This window comes from Anastrepha obliqua, chromosome 2, assembly GCF_027943255.1.
Source record: "Anastrepha obliqua isolate idAnaObli1 chromosome 2, idAnaObli1_1.0, whole genome shotgun sequence".
NCBI classification, from domain to species: domain Eukaryota; kingdom Metazoa; phylum Arthropoda; class Insecta; order Diptera; family Tephritidae; genus Anastrepha; species Anastrepha obliqua.
Window position 1 is genome coordinate 65,417,880 of NC_072893.1, and position 18,744 is coordinate 65,436,623.

At 37.1% G+C, this 18,744-nt stretch overlaps 4 protein-coding genes across 5 annotated transcripts in view; 3 read left to right on the top strand and 1 right to left on the bottom strand.

Moving 5' to 3' along the window:
* Nucleotides 1–18,744, top strand: part of LOC129238177 (uncharacterized) — a 39,996-nt gene that overhangs the window by 9,870 nt on the left and 11,382 nt on the right. The window contains exons 5-8 of the mRNA XM_054873211.1: nucleotides 3,398–3,698; nucleotides 3,764–4,775; nucleotides 16,446–16,864; nucleotides 16,930–17,869. Of these exons, the coding sequence (XP_054729186.1) occupies nucleotides 3,398–3,698; nucleotides 3,764–4,775; nucleotides 16,446–16,864; nucleotides 16,930–17,869 (2,672 nt within the window). The remainder of the gene's footprint in view (nucleotides 1–3,397; nucleotides 3,699–3,763; nucleotides 4,776–16,445; nucleotides 16,865–16,929; nucleotides 17,870–18,744) is intronic.
* LOC129237997 (zinc finger protein ZFP2-like) lies at nucleotides 3,168–5,418 on the top strand. Its single transcript, XM_054873023.1, has 2 exons — nucleotides 3,168–3,698; nucleotides 3,764–5,418. Exons 1-2 carry the CDS (start codon nucleotides 3,261–3,263, stop codon nucleotides 5,336–5,338), a joined length of 2,013 nt encoding a protein of 670 aa, XP_054728998.1. The 5' UTR covers nucleotides 3,168–3,260; the 3' UTR covers nucleotides 5,339–5,418.
* Nucleotides 5,521–5,771, bottom strand: LOC129238000 (ubiquinol-cytochrome-c reductase complex assembly factor 6). Its single transcript, XM_054873026.1, has one exon. The coding sequence runs from the start codon at nucleotides 5,769–5,771 to the stop codon at nucleotides 5,565–5,567; it is 207 nt and encodes a 68-aa protein (XP_054729001.1). The 3' UTR covers nucleotides 5,521–5,564.
* Nucleotides 5,855–18,559, top strand: LOC129237996 (zinc finger protein 320-like). Of its 2 annotated transcripts, XM_054873022.1 has the most exons (3): nucleotides 5,855–5,956; nucleotides 16,599–16,864; nucleotides 16,930–18,557. In XM_054873022.1, exons 2-3 carry the CDS (start codon nucleotides 16,607–16,609, stop codon nucleotides 18,505–18,507), a joined length of 1,836 nt encoding a protein of 611 aa, XP_054728997.1. In that variant the 5' UTR covers nucleotides 5,855–5,956; nucleotides 16,599–16,606; the 3' UTR covers nucleotides 18,508–18,557. The 2 variants fall into 2 exon arrangements, with proteins under 2 accessions (XP_054728997.1, XP_054728996.1); XM_054873021.1 differs by lacking the exon at nucleotides 5,855–5,956 and having other exon boundaries at nucleotides 16,412–16,864; nucleotides 16,930–18,559.

The window sequence follows — 18,744 nt, forward strand, 5'->3', positions numbered from 1 at the left end:
ATTTTTTATAAAATTACATACAATAATAGTCGATAATATTATTATTAATTTATTTCTGTACATTTTGTATTGATGGTGCAATAGCAGCAATTGATACAATCGGTTTGTGGTAACTGAAAAAGGATATATACATATGTTCTTAACTCGATTGTGTCGATATAGCGGAAAAATATGACATCTATCGTTGTCATTTGTAAGTTCAGTTGATTTTCTAAAAATTCTAATATCATTGGAGCGTCCGATGCAAAATTTACATTGAAATCTCTAGTTAATATGAGAGGTTTCAGATTGTAGCGTTGATTAAAAGAAAAGAATGTTAGTAGCTTTTTAATATGACTATGCATTTGAAATTAAGAAAAACAGAAAAGAAACATTTTTCTAATAGCGGGCGCCCCTCGGCAGGCAATGGCAAACCTCCGAGTGCATTTCTGCCATGAAAAAGCTCCTCATAAAAATATCTGCCGTTCGGAGACGGCAAACTCCATTTGCTCTGTAAAATCAAAATCCTCTATAGAAAACGATTCATTATCAGGCACACAGGAAGATGGCATATGCAAATTTTAATTTGTGAATTAATACATACTAGGATCGCCCGTACGTCGAAATTTCGATGTTATATAAATACGGAGAGCAAAATTTAGTCTAAATCTTCCAAAATTCTCGTTTAAGCCAATCTAAATAATCTTTTTTTTCGTTTGATTATGAAAAAAATTACGCACCGAACAAATTGTCTAAATCTCTCTAAATTATCGAACATGATTGCACATGAAATTTCACGAAACATCGTCACTTTTCGAAATCACTAAAAATCAACCCTGAACAAATCTAAACAATCTTTTTTATTCGTTTGATGCGACTTTTTCACTTGCCTAAAATTTTTTTTATAGAAATTAATAGGAAAGAATGTCCAAAAACAATAAAAAAATTGATCATTTGTTCAATCACTAATGAAACTCCCGTTATGAAAAAAATTACGCACCAAAAAAATTGTTTAAATCTTCCAAAATTCCCGTTTAAACAAATCTAAATAATCTTTTTTTTTCGTTTGACGCGATATTTTCCTCGCCTAAAATTTTTTTTGTTCAATCACCAATGAAATTAAAACAACTCTCAATGTACAAAATATTTTATTTCATCGAAGCACTTTTTTCCATATTAAAATTAATCTACATCTAATTAATACTTACTCTCAATTTTTGTTTGAAACACAATTCACTTCACACTTTCTTCACAATTCTTAATAGAATGAAATTTTCTTTTTTTGTTTGCAATTATGATACACTATCGTCACACACCATCCTTTTCTAATTGATATTATGAAAAGAAGTGTCGCCAAAATTATTTACCCATACAAATGTACGAACAAATAAACTTTTAATACATAAAAACATTTATTTGCAACAGCTGATCAGCTATCGAAACGCATAAAAACTTTCCATATACACATTGTGGTGGTATAAAACCCCCAATTGTACTTTTTATTTTATATTAACACTATTTATTTGTGATGTTTTATTCAAGACTGTTAAGATAAAAACTTATAACTTATAAATGAACTCTAATTTTATATGTCTTGTCCTTTGCAAGAACGCTTCTCGAATGATATCTTTCTTAGAATGAATAACGGCGTTAAATTAAATTGATTAATGAATAAAAATGAATAATGAATTCAGTGTGGCCAAGACAAGGACAAGGTGTTATACGAGGAGGCTCGTTGAGGCGCAAGGCTGCTGCGAGCTCCCTGATCTGATGAGAACGCGTCGGTGGCCCAGTGGTTGGTATTAAAGTGTTTGACGGAATGCTTGGCTGCCGTGAGGTTGGAAAAATTACCCAGCAATTCCGGAAAGGCTTGAGGATGGCTGTAAATTTGTTGGTTTGAGTAAGTACTTCGAAGGCCGTGAATGATTCTTGTGGAGGTGAGCTGGAGTCTGCGGAGGCGGCATATGAGCTTGAGTCTGCAGGTGCGGCAGATGAGCTTGAAGGTGGGGTAACCGAAATATCCGCGCGGGTATCGACGAGAAATTTCGTAGCTGTTGTACGGTAATATAGGAATCATTGACGAGGAATTGTCTTGTCACCAGTATCCGCCGTGTCTACTGAGGGCGACTGGCGTTTTCCTGGAAGGCACAAGGCTGCATGCACTTGTTGCCACGCCCGCCGAGTCTCCGATGATAACAGCACGTAGATGTTGGTTTGCCTTTTCCTTGATGCGTGTTGGTAAGTCGTAGAGGTCACCAATTATGTGGGGGAATAAAACCCCCACATGTACAAAATTAATCTACCCGTTCACATATGGCAGATTACCTGCAAAATTGACAATCAGCTGTCAATACTATTGTGAAAGGTTTTTCTTAATAGAAATTATTTTGGTGGAATATTTCGGTGTTTTTGGTTTGTTTAATTATTATTATTGATTTGAAGGAAATACAAGAAGAAGGAATATCTAATTTAATTGCGCAACTGGCTACTAGCAATAAACAGTTGGAGGAAATTCGTAAACGATGTTTACTGAAGTTTCAAAGAATTATGGCAGTAAACCCCTTCGAAATTCGATATTGCATTTTATAATAAGTAATAAGAGGACAAAGCGTTTATGAACACATACATTTTCTGTAATATGAATGCATAGTTAATAATATTCAACCAATTTTTTATTAGAATTATGTTTATAAACCTGTTTTCTTTACCGGCATTCATATTATTTAGTTTTTTTTTTCTGACGTTTTCCTTTAAATTCGTAAAAATAATAATCTATTACCCAGGGTTGTATGTCAAAAAGTATGGTTATAATCTAGGATTATTTCATAATCTCAGATTTTTAATTACAGATTGGGCGTTAAACACGAAAAAGTATATAATCTACCTATATATATGTGAACGTAGTATTATGGCGTGGGCACCTTAGTAATTTGGCGAGATGCCAGCTAAAATATATTTATGAAATCAAGTCACTTGCGAAGGTACTCATAACCGATTTGTGGAAAATACTGTGGAAAAATTGTAATTTTCAGTCTCTTATATTGAATTATATTGTCCATTAATAAAAATAGTATAATTTAATTTCTCTGGAACTATGAACAAATATTCGGTGCTACTATGAACGGTACTTCGGTACTGACGATATAAAATGTATTCGGTTAGTTCGGATTGCATTTACCGAATCGTCAAAAAAGCTACATCAATAGCAAATATTTGTGCTCTTCTAATAAACAATAGTCAGATTTCCTTTAAAAATTATTTAAAATGCAAATAAGCGAAAAATGCCATTCCTAACTAAAGAAAATCTTAATCAGCATTGCCGCACTTGTCTGAAAAAATTAAAAATACAAGATAACAGTTTAATACCAAATATAGATGTAGTAGACGAAGTTTCAGAGTGTAAAGAATTCTGTATTAGCATCGTTAATAATGAAGAATTACAAAATCTTATAGCCTTCTACATGGACGAGCATTGGCCTATTGAAGCGCCTGAACTGATATTGGGGGAATATCCTCAGTGTGTGTGCATACATTGCTATAATAAGCTGCAAAGTTTTGGATTATTTCGCGAACTAATAAAGAAAAGTGCTCAAAAACTGCAGTCGATACTCTGCCATGGAGTTAATAAAGTGGAAATTGACGACGATGGGTCCGAAGAAAATCAAGGAATGGGTAAAGAACCAGAAACAGCGCGGGCGACAGATATGTTTAACTTTTTGGTGAGAGACTCAACGAGATTTTTTTAAATGAAATTCATAGTAAATTTCTGTTTTCATACCTATAGCACAAGGATACACTTATGGAAACCGAATCAGTTAAGCTTGAGTCAGATAATGTGGGAACGTTAATGAGCGAGAGTGTACCAGACCCCGATCAATTCGACACTGATATTTCAGCTGAACGTAGAGCTACACAAAGTGAAATTTCAAATAACGTTATCAACGAAGAAAGCTATGATCAAGTATGGCAAGATGAATCCGAAGCTGATTTAGAAAAACCATCTATATCAGTAACATCTGAAAATGTTGATAGCAGGATCTTGAACACTCAAACAGTTAAAAGCAATTTAACTAATACTTTTGAATGTATTCTAAACGATAAACAAAATGACGATGGTTTAGGAAATATAAAATGTGCACGCGTAAGCAAGAAACGATTTGCAGAATATGTGGCTACAAAAATAGAAAAACATAAAAATAGTATGAAAAAAGCTATCGAGGTTAGTCGACATACTCAAAACTTTGTGGACACTGACAAGACAGATAGTAATTCGAAGAGACGCAATAAAGGTACTAAAAACAGCTTCAAGTGTGAGCAGTGTAGTCACAGTTTTGCTCACAAAATCGCCCTCGATGCTCATAGACGTAAAGTGCATGAAGGAAGCATGCGTCCCTTTCAATGTGATCGATGTGAAAAATCGTATACATGCATCGGTGGACTATATAAGCACATCAAGGAAATTCACGAAGCCGAGGTGCGTTCATATTCGTGCAACATACCTGGATGTGACCGTGTCTATACTAGTTTTATTGCAATGCAAAAACATAAGCGATTGAAACACTCGGATACACCCTGCGTGAAAATATATGTTTGCGAACAATGCGGCGCAACGTTCAACCAATCCGGTAATCTTAAATACCATCGTCGTTCTAAACATCCTACAGACGCAGAACAAGCCGCTCAAGACCAATTGAAGGAGCGTTTTGAATGTGACGTGTGTAAGAAATTGTTCCATTCACGTTACACCTTAAAGTATCACACCTTACAACTGCACACCAACGAAATGAAGTACGAGTGTAATGTGTGTGACCGTAGAATGGCAAAAAAATTTATGCTCGACAAACATATGTTAGTTCACTCTACTGATAAGATGCCGTGTGAACACTGCGGTAAGGGGTTTGTTAGAAAATTTGAGTTGGAAGCGCACGTTAGAATAGTGCACATGAAATTGAAGCCTTTTGAATGTCAGTATTGTTCCGAGTGTTTTGCTTCAAGAAGAACGTTGCGCCATCATGAGTATATACACACCGGTGAGAAACCGTATGTTTGTGATGTCTGTGGGCAGGCGTATCGTCAACAGACCCGTTTGAAAAACCATCGTAAATCGCACGAAAGAATTAATGTTGATAACGTGATATCAACCAATAGTAATAGGACTCCAATGAACTCATTTTTGAATGCACCATATCATATAATTGCTCAGAAAATAGTACCTTTGACAAATGGTAACACCGATGCAACAAACCTTAGTAGCAACGTTAACGAAGTAACTAATTTGTCATCTTGTAAGGTTGCTGGAACTCTGATTAATATAACTGACACTGGAATTGCAGAGGATAAATCTAATATTCAGCAATAACTCGTTCAAAAATGAAGAGCTGGAAACTTTTGGTTTTAATTTATTATTATACAATTTAAATAATTCTGCAGCTACATAAGTTCTTGTGGTTTTATAACGAAAATCTACTTTTTTTTAAAGTATAAGTTAAGAAATACAGTTTATTTTTGAACAAAACAATAATTGTAAGAAGAAAGTTCGTCCTCTTTTACTTTACATATTATATTTTAGTAGTTCTTATAAATAATTAGCTTTTACTAGGTAATGTTTTTCCATCCGGCGGGCTTTCGTCTGCATTTTGTGCATTTGCAGCTTTCATTTCTCGTTCTATGTAGACATTTATGTCATTCAGCGGTTTGTAGTACAAATGAACCAGTTGCGAGCCTGCCATCATTGATAGCATCGCCGCCGAAAGAAATTTCATATATTGTCCCCATGAAACACCAGCAGGCATTTTGTAAATGTAATAATTGCCGTTAATGGTAATAAATCGATTACTGTTTTGTTACGTCGTTTCTTTAGCTTGTGACTGCACCTGATTTTGTGTTGTTTGTAATTTATCCTCCACAAAGTTTTTCGCCTGTCGTTTTTTAAATGTATGATCTAAAAGTTCAAAATATATCAGTGTTCTCCTCAAAGGTAAATCAAAAAAATTTTTTAACTTAGACATAGACATTATTTTGGTGGAATATCTAATTTTATTTTATTTATTTATGTATATAAGCTTATACAATGTAAATTTACATATGTACAACCTAAAAACATGCAGCGCTAGCATCAGAGGCTATCAGCTGACCGTTGAATGAATGATTTGTGTTAAATTCTTCTCAATAGGTCACAATCTTTTAGTAAGTTATAAATGGTTTTTATGTTTTCCTCAGTTGGGCTGGAAAGGAGGGAAATAGGATCCGTATTAGAGTAACATTCTCTTTTATCTCGAAGCATTGGGCAAAATTCTAATAGGTGTAGGACAGTTGCTGTGTCGTTGCAAAATGGACAGTTATTGGTTCTTATGCCACCAAGGATGTGAGCATGCGTAGCTATTGTGTGTCCTATCCGGAGACGTATGTATGGAGTAAGAAAGTTAGCTGGAATTGTTGCAGGATATACTGGTTTGATCCTTGCTGAGTTGACTATTGTATAATGATGATTATAAGAAATCCAATCGATGAAGAGTTTCGAGTGCCTCTTTTCGTTGATGAGACGATATATATCAGATTTTGTAAAGAAGTTGAGTGTTAATGTGGGCGCGTTAGATGCATCTTTTGCTAATTCGTCTGCGTAAATATTTCCTGTTATACCAGTATGGCTAGGAACCCACATTAGCTTAATTTTCTTTTGATATAAAATAAGATATTCTCTAATTGAATTGATGACAGTAGTTTGGTTATAGCAATTTTTTATAGCTTGAAAACATGATAAGCTGTCGGTACATATTACATACTTTCCAGAGTTTTTAGAAGCATGTAGAACAGCGTGGAAAATTGCGGTGGCCTCAGCAATAAATATAGAACAGAAAGGGAAAAGCAGCCCATAGGATATCGGCTTACCTTTCTCGCTAACGACAGCAAAAGACGTATTTGAGTTTTTAGAGCCGTCCGTATAAAGAAATTTCCAATTATTATGTTTCAATTCGCTCGCGATTACTCGAAACTCAGCGATATAAATCGCATTAGGAGTGATGTTCTTAGGTAGGCGGACTAGATTGTCTATAAAAGATTCTTTAGGGATCAACCATGGTGGATGACAAAGTTTACGTAATTTAGGTGGTTTTAATGGCAAGTTATTTGTTTTAGCGAAAATCCCGCAAATGTATATAGCTGATTCAATTTTTGGCAATCGGATCCGTGATGACGATGAAAACAAAACTTTTCGTAGCAAGTTGTTGGAACCAAGAATAATCCTAGGGTAGAGTTTCATAGTACTGTCTTCCATGTTATCCCTTAGTGAGGGAAGGCCAGATTCAGCTAATAAATTTTTTATAGGCGATGTTGGAAATGCACGAAGCGATCTTCTTATAGCTGAATGATAGGGTGAAGCAAGCAGTTTGAGATGGTTATTTGAGTGATGTCCATAAATTTCAATAGCGTAGTTTATTACTGAGAGTATTAAAGCGTTGACGACTTGAATTAATAGAGCTGGGCCAATGAGCGAGCGGTTACATGATAGGTACTTAACAATATTTGAGTTTTTAATAATTCTATTTCTTATATACTGACAGTGATCTTTAAATACATACTTACTATCTAGAACTAATCCAAGAAACTTAAGTGTAGGAGAACATGTAATATTAACATTATTAAATGAAATGATTGGAAAAATACAATTTTGTTTTCTACAAATGTGGAATGATTTAGATTTAGAGTACGATATTGAAGCGCCTGACGAAAGGGACCAAGATGATAGCTGGGAAAGGAAATCTACAAAGGAAGATGATATGGAATTCAGGTCGGAAGATTTGGAAAATAGGAGAAGGTCATCAGCATATAGCTGGTGACATATATTAGGAAAATTTGATAGAATAGAACTAATTTCGTCAAATGCTATGGTGAACAAAATAACTGATAACGGATATCCCTGAGGAGTTCCGTTATCTAAGGGAAGTGTGGAAGAAGATGTATCAGAAATAAGAACTTTGATTTTACGTTTATAAAGGAAAGATTTTACGAAATTAAAAACACGGGGTCCTACCTTCCATTTAATTAATTGTCTTAGAACTACGTGTATGCCAACACGGTCAAAAGCCTTTTCAAAATCAAGCGAGAGAAGGGAAACGTGGTTTTTGTTAGATAGAGCATCGATTGTGCTTTGGCCTTTTTTAAAAGCAACCTGATTAGAGTGAATAAGCTTATTAAATTGGAAGAACCAGGAAAGCCTTGTAGCAACAATTTTTTCTAAGAGTTTACCTAGGCAAGGAAGAAGAGAAATAGGACGATAGCTGGTAACTTCGCAGGGAGATTTGCCCGGTTTTAAAATTGGAATGATGACGCTGGTTTTCCAGACTTGAGGGATGATGGAGGTTTGAAAAATATTGTTGTAATGTTTAAGGAGTCTATTGAGGAGAAGAGGGGGTAGGTGTTTGATGATGGGATAGGAAATTTTATCTAAGCCAGGAGTTTTACCTTTCACAGAAGACAGGGCAAGATGGAGTTCAATTGAAGACAAATCAGAGTCGAGATATTTGGCTGAATGTGATAAAGGAGGGGGTAAGTAACTATGGGAGAGAATAGATTTCTTGTTAGAAGAGTATACAGGTGAGAAATTAGAGTCATAGGAGATGTTAGAAAAGTAAGTGGCGAACTCTAAGGCTATATCCTGAGGATATAGTAGAGTGCCTTGGGAGGAGTTGAGGGAGGGGATAGGAGAGGAAGTCAGGTTACCAGATAGTCTTTTTATGTTTCTCCAGATCATTTTGGGATCAGAAGAGGAGTTAATGCTGGAGGTGAGAGTCTGAAAAGATTTAATTTTTGCCAACTTAGCTTTTCTTCTAAAAATTGCATTAGCTTTTTTATATGCTACAAGATTTGATGGCGAGCGATTATATTTGAAATGATGCCAAGTTTGTTGTGAAGTCTAAGCGAGGAAAGTTCGTTATCCCACCAAGGAGGGTTTTTATTGCGGGGCTTAGGAGAGGTTTGTGGAATGGATTGGTTGGCTGCAGATCTTATAATTTTTTGAATCCTGGAAGTTTCTTGATTAATATTATTAGAAGGAAGTAGTTTATCTGAGTATTTCAAACAAAATCCTTCAAACTAAGGCCAGTCAGCTGAAGAGGTTTTGAAGAATATTCTAGGTTTAGTAAAAGTTGAATTATGGTGGGAAATGTTAGCTTTGATAAGAAAATGATCGCTTCCATGAAGATCATCAATACGATGCCAATCAACTTTGGGGGAGAGTGAAGTAGAACAGAATGTAAGGTCAATATGAGTAAACGTGGAATGAGTGGAGAAATGGGTAGGGGAACCATCGTTAAGTACAAAACAGTCGGAGCTAAGTAGAGCGTCTTCAATTGCGCGGTCTTTGGTATTAATTAAGGGAGAACCCCAAAGCGGACACCAGGCATTGAAATCACCAGCAAGTAAGAAAGGAGAGGAGGAGGGGGGCGAGAAGGTTAAGGAAATCGGCTGAAGTAAATGTTTGCTGAGGCGGGGAATAGGCACAAATTAGAATAATTTTAAAGGGGGAGGAAATTTCAAGGGAAATGGACGAGATGTTAGAATGAGGTGTAGGGAGAATGTTATGAGGGATGTTTCTTCTAATCAGGATTGCGATACCCTGCTTGCTTGATGTGTTAGACGGAAGGTTATAGAAGTGACCAATGTACGGTTTTGGAGTATAAGCTGTTAAATTGTTTGCTATATGTGTTTCATTTAGTAATATAACAGAGGGGTTGTGTTCTTTAATTACAATGTGTGTAAGTTTGGTTTAATTCGGTGCAAAGACACGGCGGGTCCACGTTTTGGCATATATTTCCAGACCCTAGTCATCAATAGGTATGAAAATTACCCCGTATTAAAGCACTTATCAACAGCTTTCATTTGATACCCATATTGTACATACACAACTAAAGGTTACCCGGGTCCACGTTTTGACCTATATCTCGAGACCCCAGTCACGGAGCGGCATGAAAGATACTCTGAACTAAAGCATTCACCAACAGCTTTCATTTGATACCCATATTGTACATACACGTCCGAAGGTTACCCGGGTCCACGTTTTGGCCTATATCTCGAGCCCTATTTCTAAAATAAAATATAATCCATGTTACTCGTGGATGATGTAGCTTTCGAATGGTGAAAGAATTTTTAAAATCGGTCCAGTAGTTTTTGAGCCTATTCATTACAAACAAACAAAGTTTTCCTCTTTATAATATTAGTATAGATGTATAAAAAAAATTCACATATTCAAATTTGCATATGCCATCTTCCTCTGAGTCTGGTAATGAAGCGCTTTCTATAAAGAATTTTTTGATTTGATCAATATTTATATATATGTATATACATTTTGTATCGGTTTTTCGTAACACTAGCTCGTGGTCGCGGCCTTGAAATTATTCTCTGACGCGCGTAAATAAGTTTCACTTCAAAAATATTTTTGAACAATTCTTAAAATCTTTACTTTTTTTTGATTATGCTTAAATTAAATTAAAGTACGTTCATATATGCGTTAATTACCAATAAATCCATAAAATTAATCTACCCGTTCACATATGGCAGATTACCTGCAAAATTGACAAACACCTGTGAAAGGTTTTTCTTCATAGACATTATTTTGGTGGAATATTTCGGTGTTTTTGGTTTGTTTAATTATTATTATCGATTTGAAGGAAAGACAAGAAGAAGGAATATCTAATTTAATTACGCAACTGGTTACTAATAATAAACATTGGAGGAAATACGTAAACGACGTTTACGGAGGTTTCAAAGAATTATGGCAGCAAACGCATTCGAAATTCGATATTGCATTTCATAATAAGTAATAAGAGGACAAAGCGTTTATGAACACACGAATTTTCTGTAATATGAATGCATAGTTAATAATTTTCAATCAATTTTTTATTAGAATTATGTGTATAAACTTCTTTTCTTTACCGGCATCCATATTATTGAGTTTATTTTTTTTGTTGGCGTTTTTCTTTACACTCGTAAAAACAATGATCTATTACACAGGGTTGTATGTCAAAAAGTATGGTTATAATCTCGGATTATTTCACAATCTCACTTTTTTAATTACGGACTGGGCGTTACGCACGAAAAAGTAGATCATCTACCTATATATACATATGTGAACGTAGTACAGTGAAACCACCCCTTGCGAACACCTCCAGTAAGCGGACACTCCCCATAACCGGACACTCCCCATAACCGGACAAAAACTGAGGGACCAAGCTTTATGTTGTGTTTTTAGAACGAATTCCACTCTAATAACCGGACACTCTAATAACCGGACGCGGACACTTTTTCTCATTTTTTTTGTTCTAATCACCTCTCGAAAACGGACGCGGACCTCTCGGTAACGGACAAGCAAAATATATCACTGAACAAATGTGTAAAGAAAACAATAAAAACCTCTCCTAAGCGGACGCGATACTCTAATCCGCGACCACAAAGATAGTAGATAGACAATAGTTGAAATAAAAAAAGAATACATAACTACATAAACTAAACACACGAATCTACATGCTGAAACATGTGAACATTTAACGGGATCTATGTGTAACAATGTGTAGCTTTTAGCATGAAAAGAACAGACATTTTTGAATAATTTGATTTGTATTTTGCAAAACTTTTATATTGTGCTAATTGTTTCAATAGTGAAAATGTCACAGAAAAAGAAAATGCTTTCCATTAAGGAAAAAATGGAGGTTTTAAATGTGGTTGATAAGAAAATTTATCTGTTCGTGCTCTAGCAAAGAGGTTAGTACTACACCAAATTGTTTTTTTTTTTTAATATCTTTTCAACAGATTTCCTTTTGTTTTGCTTTAAAGGTTCAATATTGGAAAAACCCAACCTGCCACTCTCGTGAAACAAAAGGAAGATATTAAAAGAATATGGATGGGCGGTGATAACGTCAACAAAAAGAAAAAGTTCTTAAACGCGGATGGCTCAAAAATTTACCATTTGAGTTTCGAATGGTTCGTTAAGGCCAGAAGCGAAAATATACCAATATCGGGTATTATTATAAAGGAAAAAGCAAAAGAAATCGCTGGACGATTAGGTATTCAACATTTTTCTGCATCAAATGGATGGTTGGAGAAATAGCGCAGGCGTCATAATGTGACTTTCAAAAGAATATGTGGGGAATCTTCCGAGGTTAATTTCGAGGATGTGCAGCAATTTAAACAAAAACTACCAAATATTTTATTAGGCTACAGCCCAAAAGATATTTACAACGCGGATGAAACTGGACTATTTTTCAGTGCTTTGCCCAATAAAACTCTTGCTCTGAAGAATGAAAAATGCGTGGGCGGTAAGTTATCAAAATAAAGATTAATTGTGCTATTTTGTGCCAATATGGTTGGAGATAAAGAAAAGCCATCTTCTTCTTCTTAATTGGCGCGATAACCGCTTACGCGATTTTGGCCGAGATTAACAAAGCGCGCCAGTCGTTTCTTTCTCGTGCTAACCGGCGCCAATTGGACACACCAACTGAAGCCAAGTTCTTCTCCACCTGATCTTTCCAACGCAGAGGAGGCCTTCCTCTTCCTCTGCTACCACCAGCGGATACCGCATCGAATACTTTCAAAGCCGGAGCGTTTGTATCCATTCGGACGACATGACCCAGCCAACGTAGCCGCTAGATCTTTATTCGCTGCGCTATGTCTATGTCTACGTTGGATTTCAAGGCTGACATTGTTATCGGTGTTAATGCTGGTTCCTAAATACACGAAGTCTTTTAGAACCTCAAAATTATAACTGTCAACAGTGACGTGGGTGCCGATACGCGAGTGCGCCGACTGTTTGTTTGAAGACAGGAGGTACTTCGTTTTGTCCTCGTTCACCACCAAACCCATTCGCTTTGCCTCTTTATCCAGTTTGGAGAAGGCAGAACTAGCAGCGCGGTTGTTTAGGCCGATGATGTCAATATCATCGGCATACGCCAGCAATTGTACGCTCTTATAAAAAATTGTGCCTGAGCGATTAAGTTCTGCGGCTCGTACGATGCTCTCCAACATCAGGTTAAAGAAGTCACACGACAGCGAGTCACCCTGTGTGAAATCTCGTTTGGTATCAAACGGCTCGGAGAGGTCCTTCCCAATTCTGACGGACCTGCTGGTGTTCAGCAACGTCAACTTGCATAGCCGTATTAGTTTTGCGGGGATACCAAATTCAGACATCGCGGCATACAAGTAACTCCTTTCCATACTGTCGAATGCAGCTTTGAAGTCGACGAAAAGGTGGTGTGTGTCGATTCTCCTTTCATGGGTCTTTTCCGTATTGAGAATATTTGGTCGATGGTAGACTTTCCAGGTCTGAAGCCACACTGATAAGGTCCAATCAGTTGGTTGACGGTGGGCTTCAGCCTTTCACACAATACGCTCGCTAGAACCTTATAGGCGATATTTAGAAGACTAATCCCGCGGTAATTGGCACAAATTGCAGGGTCGCCTTTCTTATGGATTGGGCAGAGCACACTTAAATTCCAATCGGCAGGCATGCTTTCATCCGACCATATTTTGCATAGGAGCTGATGCATGCACCTTACCAGCTCCTCGCCGCCATGTTTGAATAGCTCAGCCGGCAGTCCGTCGGCGCCAGCGGCTTTGTTGTTCTTTAGCCGTGATATTGCTATTCTCACCTCGTCATGGTCGGGTAACGGAACGACAATTCCGTCGTCAACGATTGGGATCTTCACATTCTCTATGACATGCGCAGCTGTCACCGTTTAACAGGTTCGAGAAGTGTTCCCTCCATAATTTAAGATTGCTCTGTACGTCAGTCACCAGATCGCCGTCTTTGTTCTTACAGGACAACGCCCCGGTCTTAAAACCTTCTGTAAGCCGCCGAACTTTCTGGTAAAATTTTCGGGCGTTGTTCCTATTGGCCAGCATCTCAAGCTCCTCGCACTCACGTATTTCGGCCTCTCGTTTCTTCTGTCGGATAATACGTCTCTCTTCCTTTTTCAGCTCTCTGTAGCGATCCCACATGGCTCGCGTTGCGCCCGATCGCAGCGTGGCTCTATAGGCGGCATCTTTTCTTTCGGCGGCAGCATGGCATTCCTCGTCGTACCAATTGTTTTTTCGGGCTCGCCGGAATCCGATTTCTTCTTCGGCGGCGGTACGTAGGGAGCGAGAAATGTTGCTCCATTGATCGCACATGCCGGTGTGTTGGGCAGTGCTCTCCGAGAGCAGGAGTGAGAGTCGAGTGGCGAATCTTCTGGCTGCCTGTTGTGATTGCAGCTTTTCGATGTCGAACATTCTTTGCGTAGGTAGATGTACGTTTTTTGCTGCACAGAGGCGTGTGCGCAGTTTGGCTGCAACAAGGTAATGATCCGAGTCGATGTTGGGTCCTCGGATCGTACGTACATCTAATACACTAGAAGCGTGTCTTCCATCTATCACAACATGATCGATCTGGTTTCGCGTTTTTCGATCAGGAGACAGCCAGGTAGCTTGGTGTATCTTTTTATGCTGGAATCTGGTGCTGCAGACTACCATGTTTCGGGCCCCGGCGAAGTCGATCAGCCTCTGTCCGTTACCGGATGTTTCGTTGTGTAGGCTGAATTTTCCGACTGTGGGCGGGTCCCAAACCCAGCGCACAACCAGCTATGCTGGGATGCTTCGCCTTCTCACTTTAGCTCACTCCCGAACGGCTGTTCGGAAGCTAACCAGAGGATACGTGGGCTAATCCCGGACGTTGTGAGCTGCTTGAACCATATGTAGAAGAATCGTCCTGGCCACTCCCAAGTGAATGGCGATCAGTAACTTTCCCCACTTGCGTGGACTTCTACACATGGAACCATCCTCCAAGAAAAGACATTGGTTATCGGAAAAGCAGCATGCCCACGCGCCTTTAAAAGAGGCAATATAGGAAGTTTGCCAGTGGAATGGAAGTCAAACCGGAAAGCTTGGATGTCTCGTGAAATTATGTGTGAGTGGCTAGAAATGCTTGATAAAAAAATGGGCTGCCAGAAGAGAAAAATATTATTATTTTTGGACAATGCTACAACTCACCCTCGAGATATTAAACTAGATAACATAAAGTTGATCTTTTTAACTGCTAATACAACATCCGTTTGTCAGCCCCTCGATCAGGGTATAATACAAAATTTTAAGTGTCATTACAGATGCCATATAATCAAACATATTTTGACAAAATTAGGAGACATTCCAATGGACAGACTTTCAAAAACTTTTGACATTTTAGAGGCTGTTTTTTTTATTAAATCTTCATGGGACAACTAACGGCAGAAACAATTAAGAATTGTTTTTCAAAGGCCGGGTTTCAAAAAGCTTTGCTTGAATGTTCTGACTTCGAGGCAGAGGATGATATACCCATATCGACACTAGCGGCTTTGATAAAGATTTTAAATGAAAATCAGCAAGGTCAGTCAGTATACAGAAGAGTTTTTGTTAATCGACGAAATTGTTAATACAAAAGACAATAATATTGACGTTGTCATTGACGAAATTAATACTGAGGAATTATCTGACGGAGAAAGCGAAGACTCAAATCATGTATGTGTCCAGGATGAATGTCAGATCAAGTCATATCCTGAAGCATTAGAACAACTGCGTCGAATTAAACAATTTTTAAGAGACGATATTACTGTATTCCAATACGCCAAGAATTTAGAATGTCATATTGAAAACCTTTTTCTGAAACATAAACAGGGAAATCTACGACAGACTACGGTATATCAATTTTTGAAGCCTAAAATATAAATATGTTCAATCAAATATGTATGTATATTCAAATGTGCAAATATATTCATTGTTCTCAATATAAAAATGTACATACATACATATATATTTTTCAATAAATATGAAAAAAAAATGAACGTACCATAAAAAAACATAAACAAATTGTTTAAAGAGGTGGGATAGTAATTTTAACTTAGAGTTTTTTTCAACCCCCATAAGCGGACATTCCCCATAAACGGACGAAAATTGTGGAACTGTGAGTGTCCGCTTGTGGGAGGTTTCACTGTATTATGGCATGGTCTCCTCAGAGAACGTAAATTCATAGAGAAGGCGCAGTCCCGTCCCGTTCCTCATTTTGGGCTCTAACAATTCTCTGGTCTCCTTAGTAATTTGGCGAGATGCCAGCTAAAAAATATTTATGAAATCAAAGCACTTGCAAACGTACTCATAACCGGTTTGTGGAAAATACTGTGGAAAAATTGTAATTTTCAGTCTCTTATATTGAATTATATTGTTCATTAATAAAAATAGTATAATTTAATTTCTCTGGAACTATGAACAAATATTCGGTGCTACTATCAACGGTACTTCGGTACTGACGATATAAAATGTATTCGGTTAGTTCGGATTGCATTTACCGAATCGTCAAAAAAGCTACATCAATAGCAAACATTTGTGCTCTTCTAATAAACAATAGTCAGTCAGATTTCCTTTAAAAATTATTTAAAATGCAAATAAGCGAAAAATGCCATTTCTAACTAAAGCAAATCTTAATCAGCATTGCCGCACTTGTCTGAAAAAATTAAAAATACAAGATAACAGTTTAATACCAAATATAGATGTAGTAGACGAAGTTTCAGAGTGTAAAGAATTCTGTATTAGCATCGTTAATAATGAAGAATTACAAAATCTTATAGCCTTCTACATGGACGAGCATTGGCCTATTGAAGCGCCTGAACTGATATTGGGGGAATATCCTCAGTGTGTGTGCATACATTGCTATAATAAGCTGCAAAGTTTTGGATTATTTCGCGAACTAATAAAGAAAAGTGCTCAAAAACTGCAGTCGATACTCTGCCATGGAGTTAATAAAGTGGAAATTGACGACGATGGGTCCGAAGAAAATCAAGGAATGGGTAAAGCACCAGAAACAGCGCGGGCGACAGATATGTTTAACTTTTTGGTGAGAGACTCAACGAGATTTTTTTAAATGAAATTCATAGTAAATTTCTGTTTTCATACCTATAGCACAAGGATACACTTATGGAAACCGAATCAGTTAAGCTTGAGTCAGATAATGTGGGAACGTTAATGAGCGAGAATGTACCAGACCCTGATCCATTCGACACTGATATTTCAGCTGAACGTAGAGCTACACAAAGTGAAATTTCAAATAACGTTATCAACGAAGAAAGTTATGGTCAAGTATGGCAAGATGAATCCGAAGCTGATTTAGAAAACCCATCTATATCAGTGACATCTGAAAATGTTGATAGCAGGATCTTCAACAGTCAAACAGTTAAAAGCAATTTAACTAAAACTCTTGAATGTTTTCTAAACGATAAACAAAATGACGATGGTTTAGGAAATATAAAATGTGCACGCGCACGCAGTAAACGATCTGCAGAATATGTGGCTACAAAAATAACATTAGAAAAACATAAAAAAAGTATGAAAAAAGCTATCGAGGTTAGTCCACATACTCAAAAGCTTGTGGACACTGACCAGACAGATAGTAAATCGAAGAGATGCAATAAAGGTACTAAAAATCGCTTCAAATGCGAGCAGTGTAGTCACAGTTTTGCTCAAAAAATCAGCCTCGATGCTCATAGACGTAAAGTGCATGAAGGAAGCAAGCGCCCCTTTCAATGTGATCGATGTGAAAGATCGTATACATGCATCAGTGGACTATATAAGCACATCAAGGAAATTCATGAAGCTAAGGTGCGTTCATATTCGTGCAACATACCTGGATGTGACCGTGTCTATACTAGTTTTATTGCAATGCAAAAACATAAGCGATTGAAACACTCGGATACACCCTGCGTAGAAAAATATGTTTGCGAACAATGTGGCGCAACATTCAACCAATCCGGTAATCTTAAATCCCATCGTCGTTCTAAACATCCTACAGCCACAGAACAAGCCGCTCAAGTCCAATTGAAAGAGCGTTTTGAATGTGACGTGTGTAAGAAACTGTTCCATTCACGGTACACCTTAAAGTATCACACCTTACGCATGCACACCAACGAAATGAAGTACGAGTGTAATGTGTGTGGCCGTAGAATGGCAAAAAAATTTATGCTCGTCCAACATATGTTAGTTCACTCTACTGCTAAGATGCTGTGTGAACACTGCGGCAAAGGTTTTGTTAGAAAATTTGAGTTGGGAGCTCACGTTAGAGCAGTGCACATGAAATTGAAGCCTTTTAAATGTCAGTATTGTTCCGAGTGTTTTGCTTCAAGAAAAACGTTGCGCCGTCATGAGTACATACACACCGGTGAGAAACCGTATGTTTGTGATGTCTGTGGGCAGGCGTATCGTCACCAGTCCTGTTTGAAAAGCCATCGTGAATCGCACGAAAGAATTAATGTTGATAACGTGTTATCAACCAATAGTAATGGGACACCAATGAACTCATTTTTGAATGCACCATATCATATAATTGCTCAGAAAATAGTACCTCTGACAAATGGTAACACCGATGCAACAAACCTTAGCAACGTTACCGAAGTAACTAATTTGTCATCTTGTAAGGTTGCTGGAACTCTGATTAATATAACTGACGCTGGAATTGCAGAGGATAAATCTAATATTCAGCAATAACTCGTTCAAAAATAAAGAGCTGGAAACTTTTGGTTTTAATTTATTATTATACAATTTAAATAATTCTGCAGCTACATAAGTTTTTGTGGATTTATAACGAAAATCTACTTTTTTTTAAGTATAAGTTAAGAAATACAGTTTATTTTTGAACAAAACAATAATTGTAAGAAGAAAATTCGTCCTCTTTTGCTTTACATATTATATGTTAAAAGTTCTTATAAATAATTAGCTTTTACT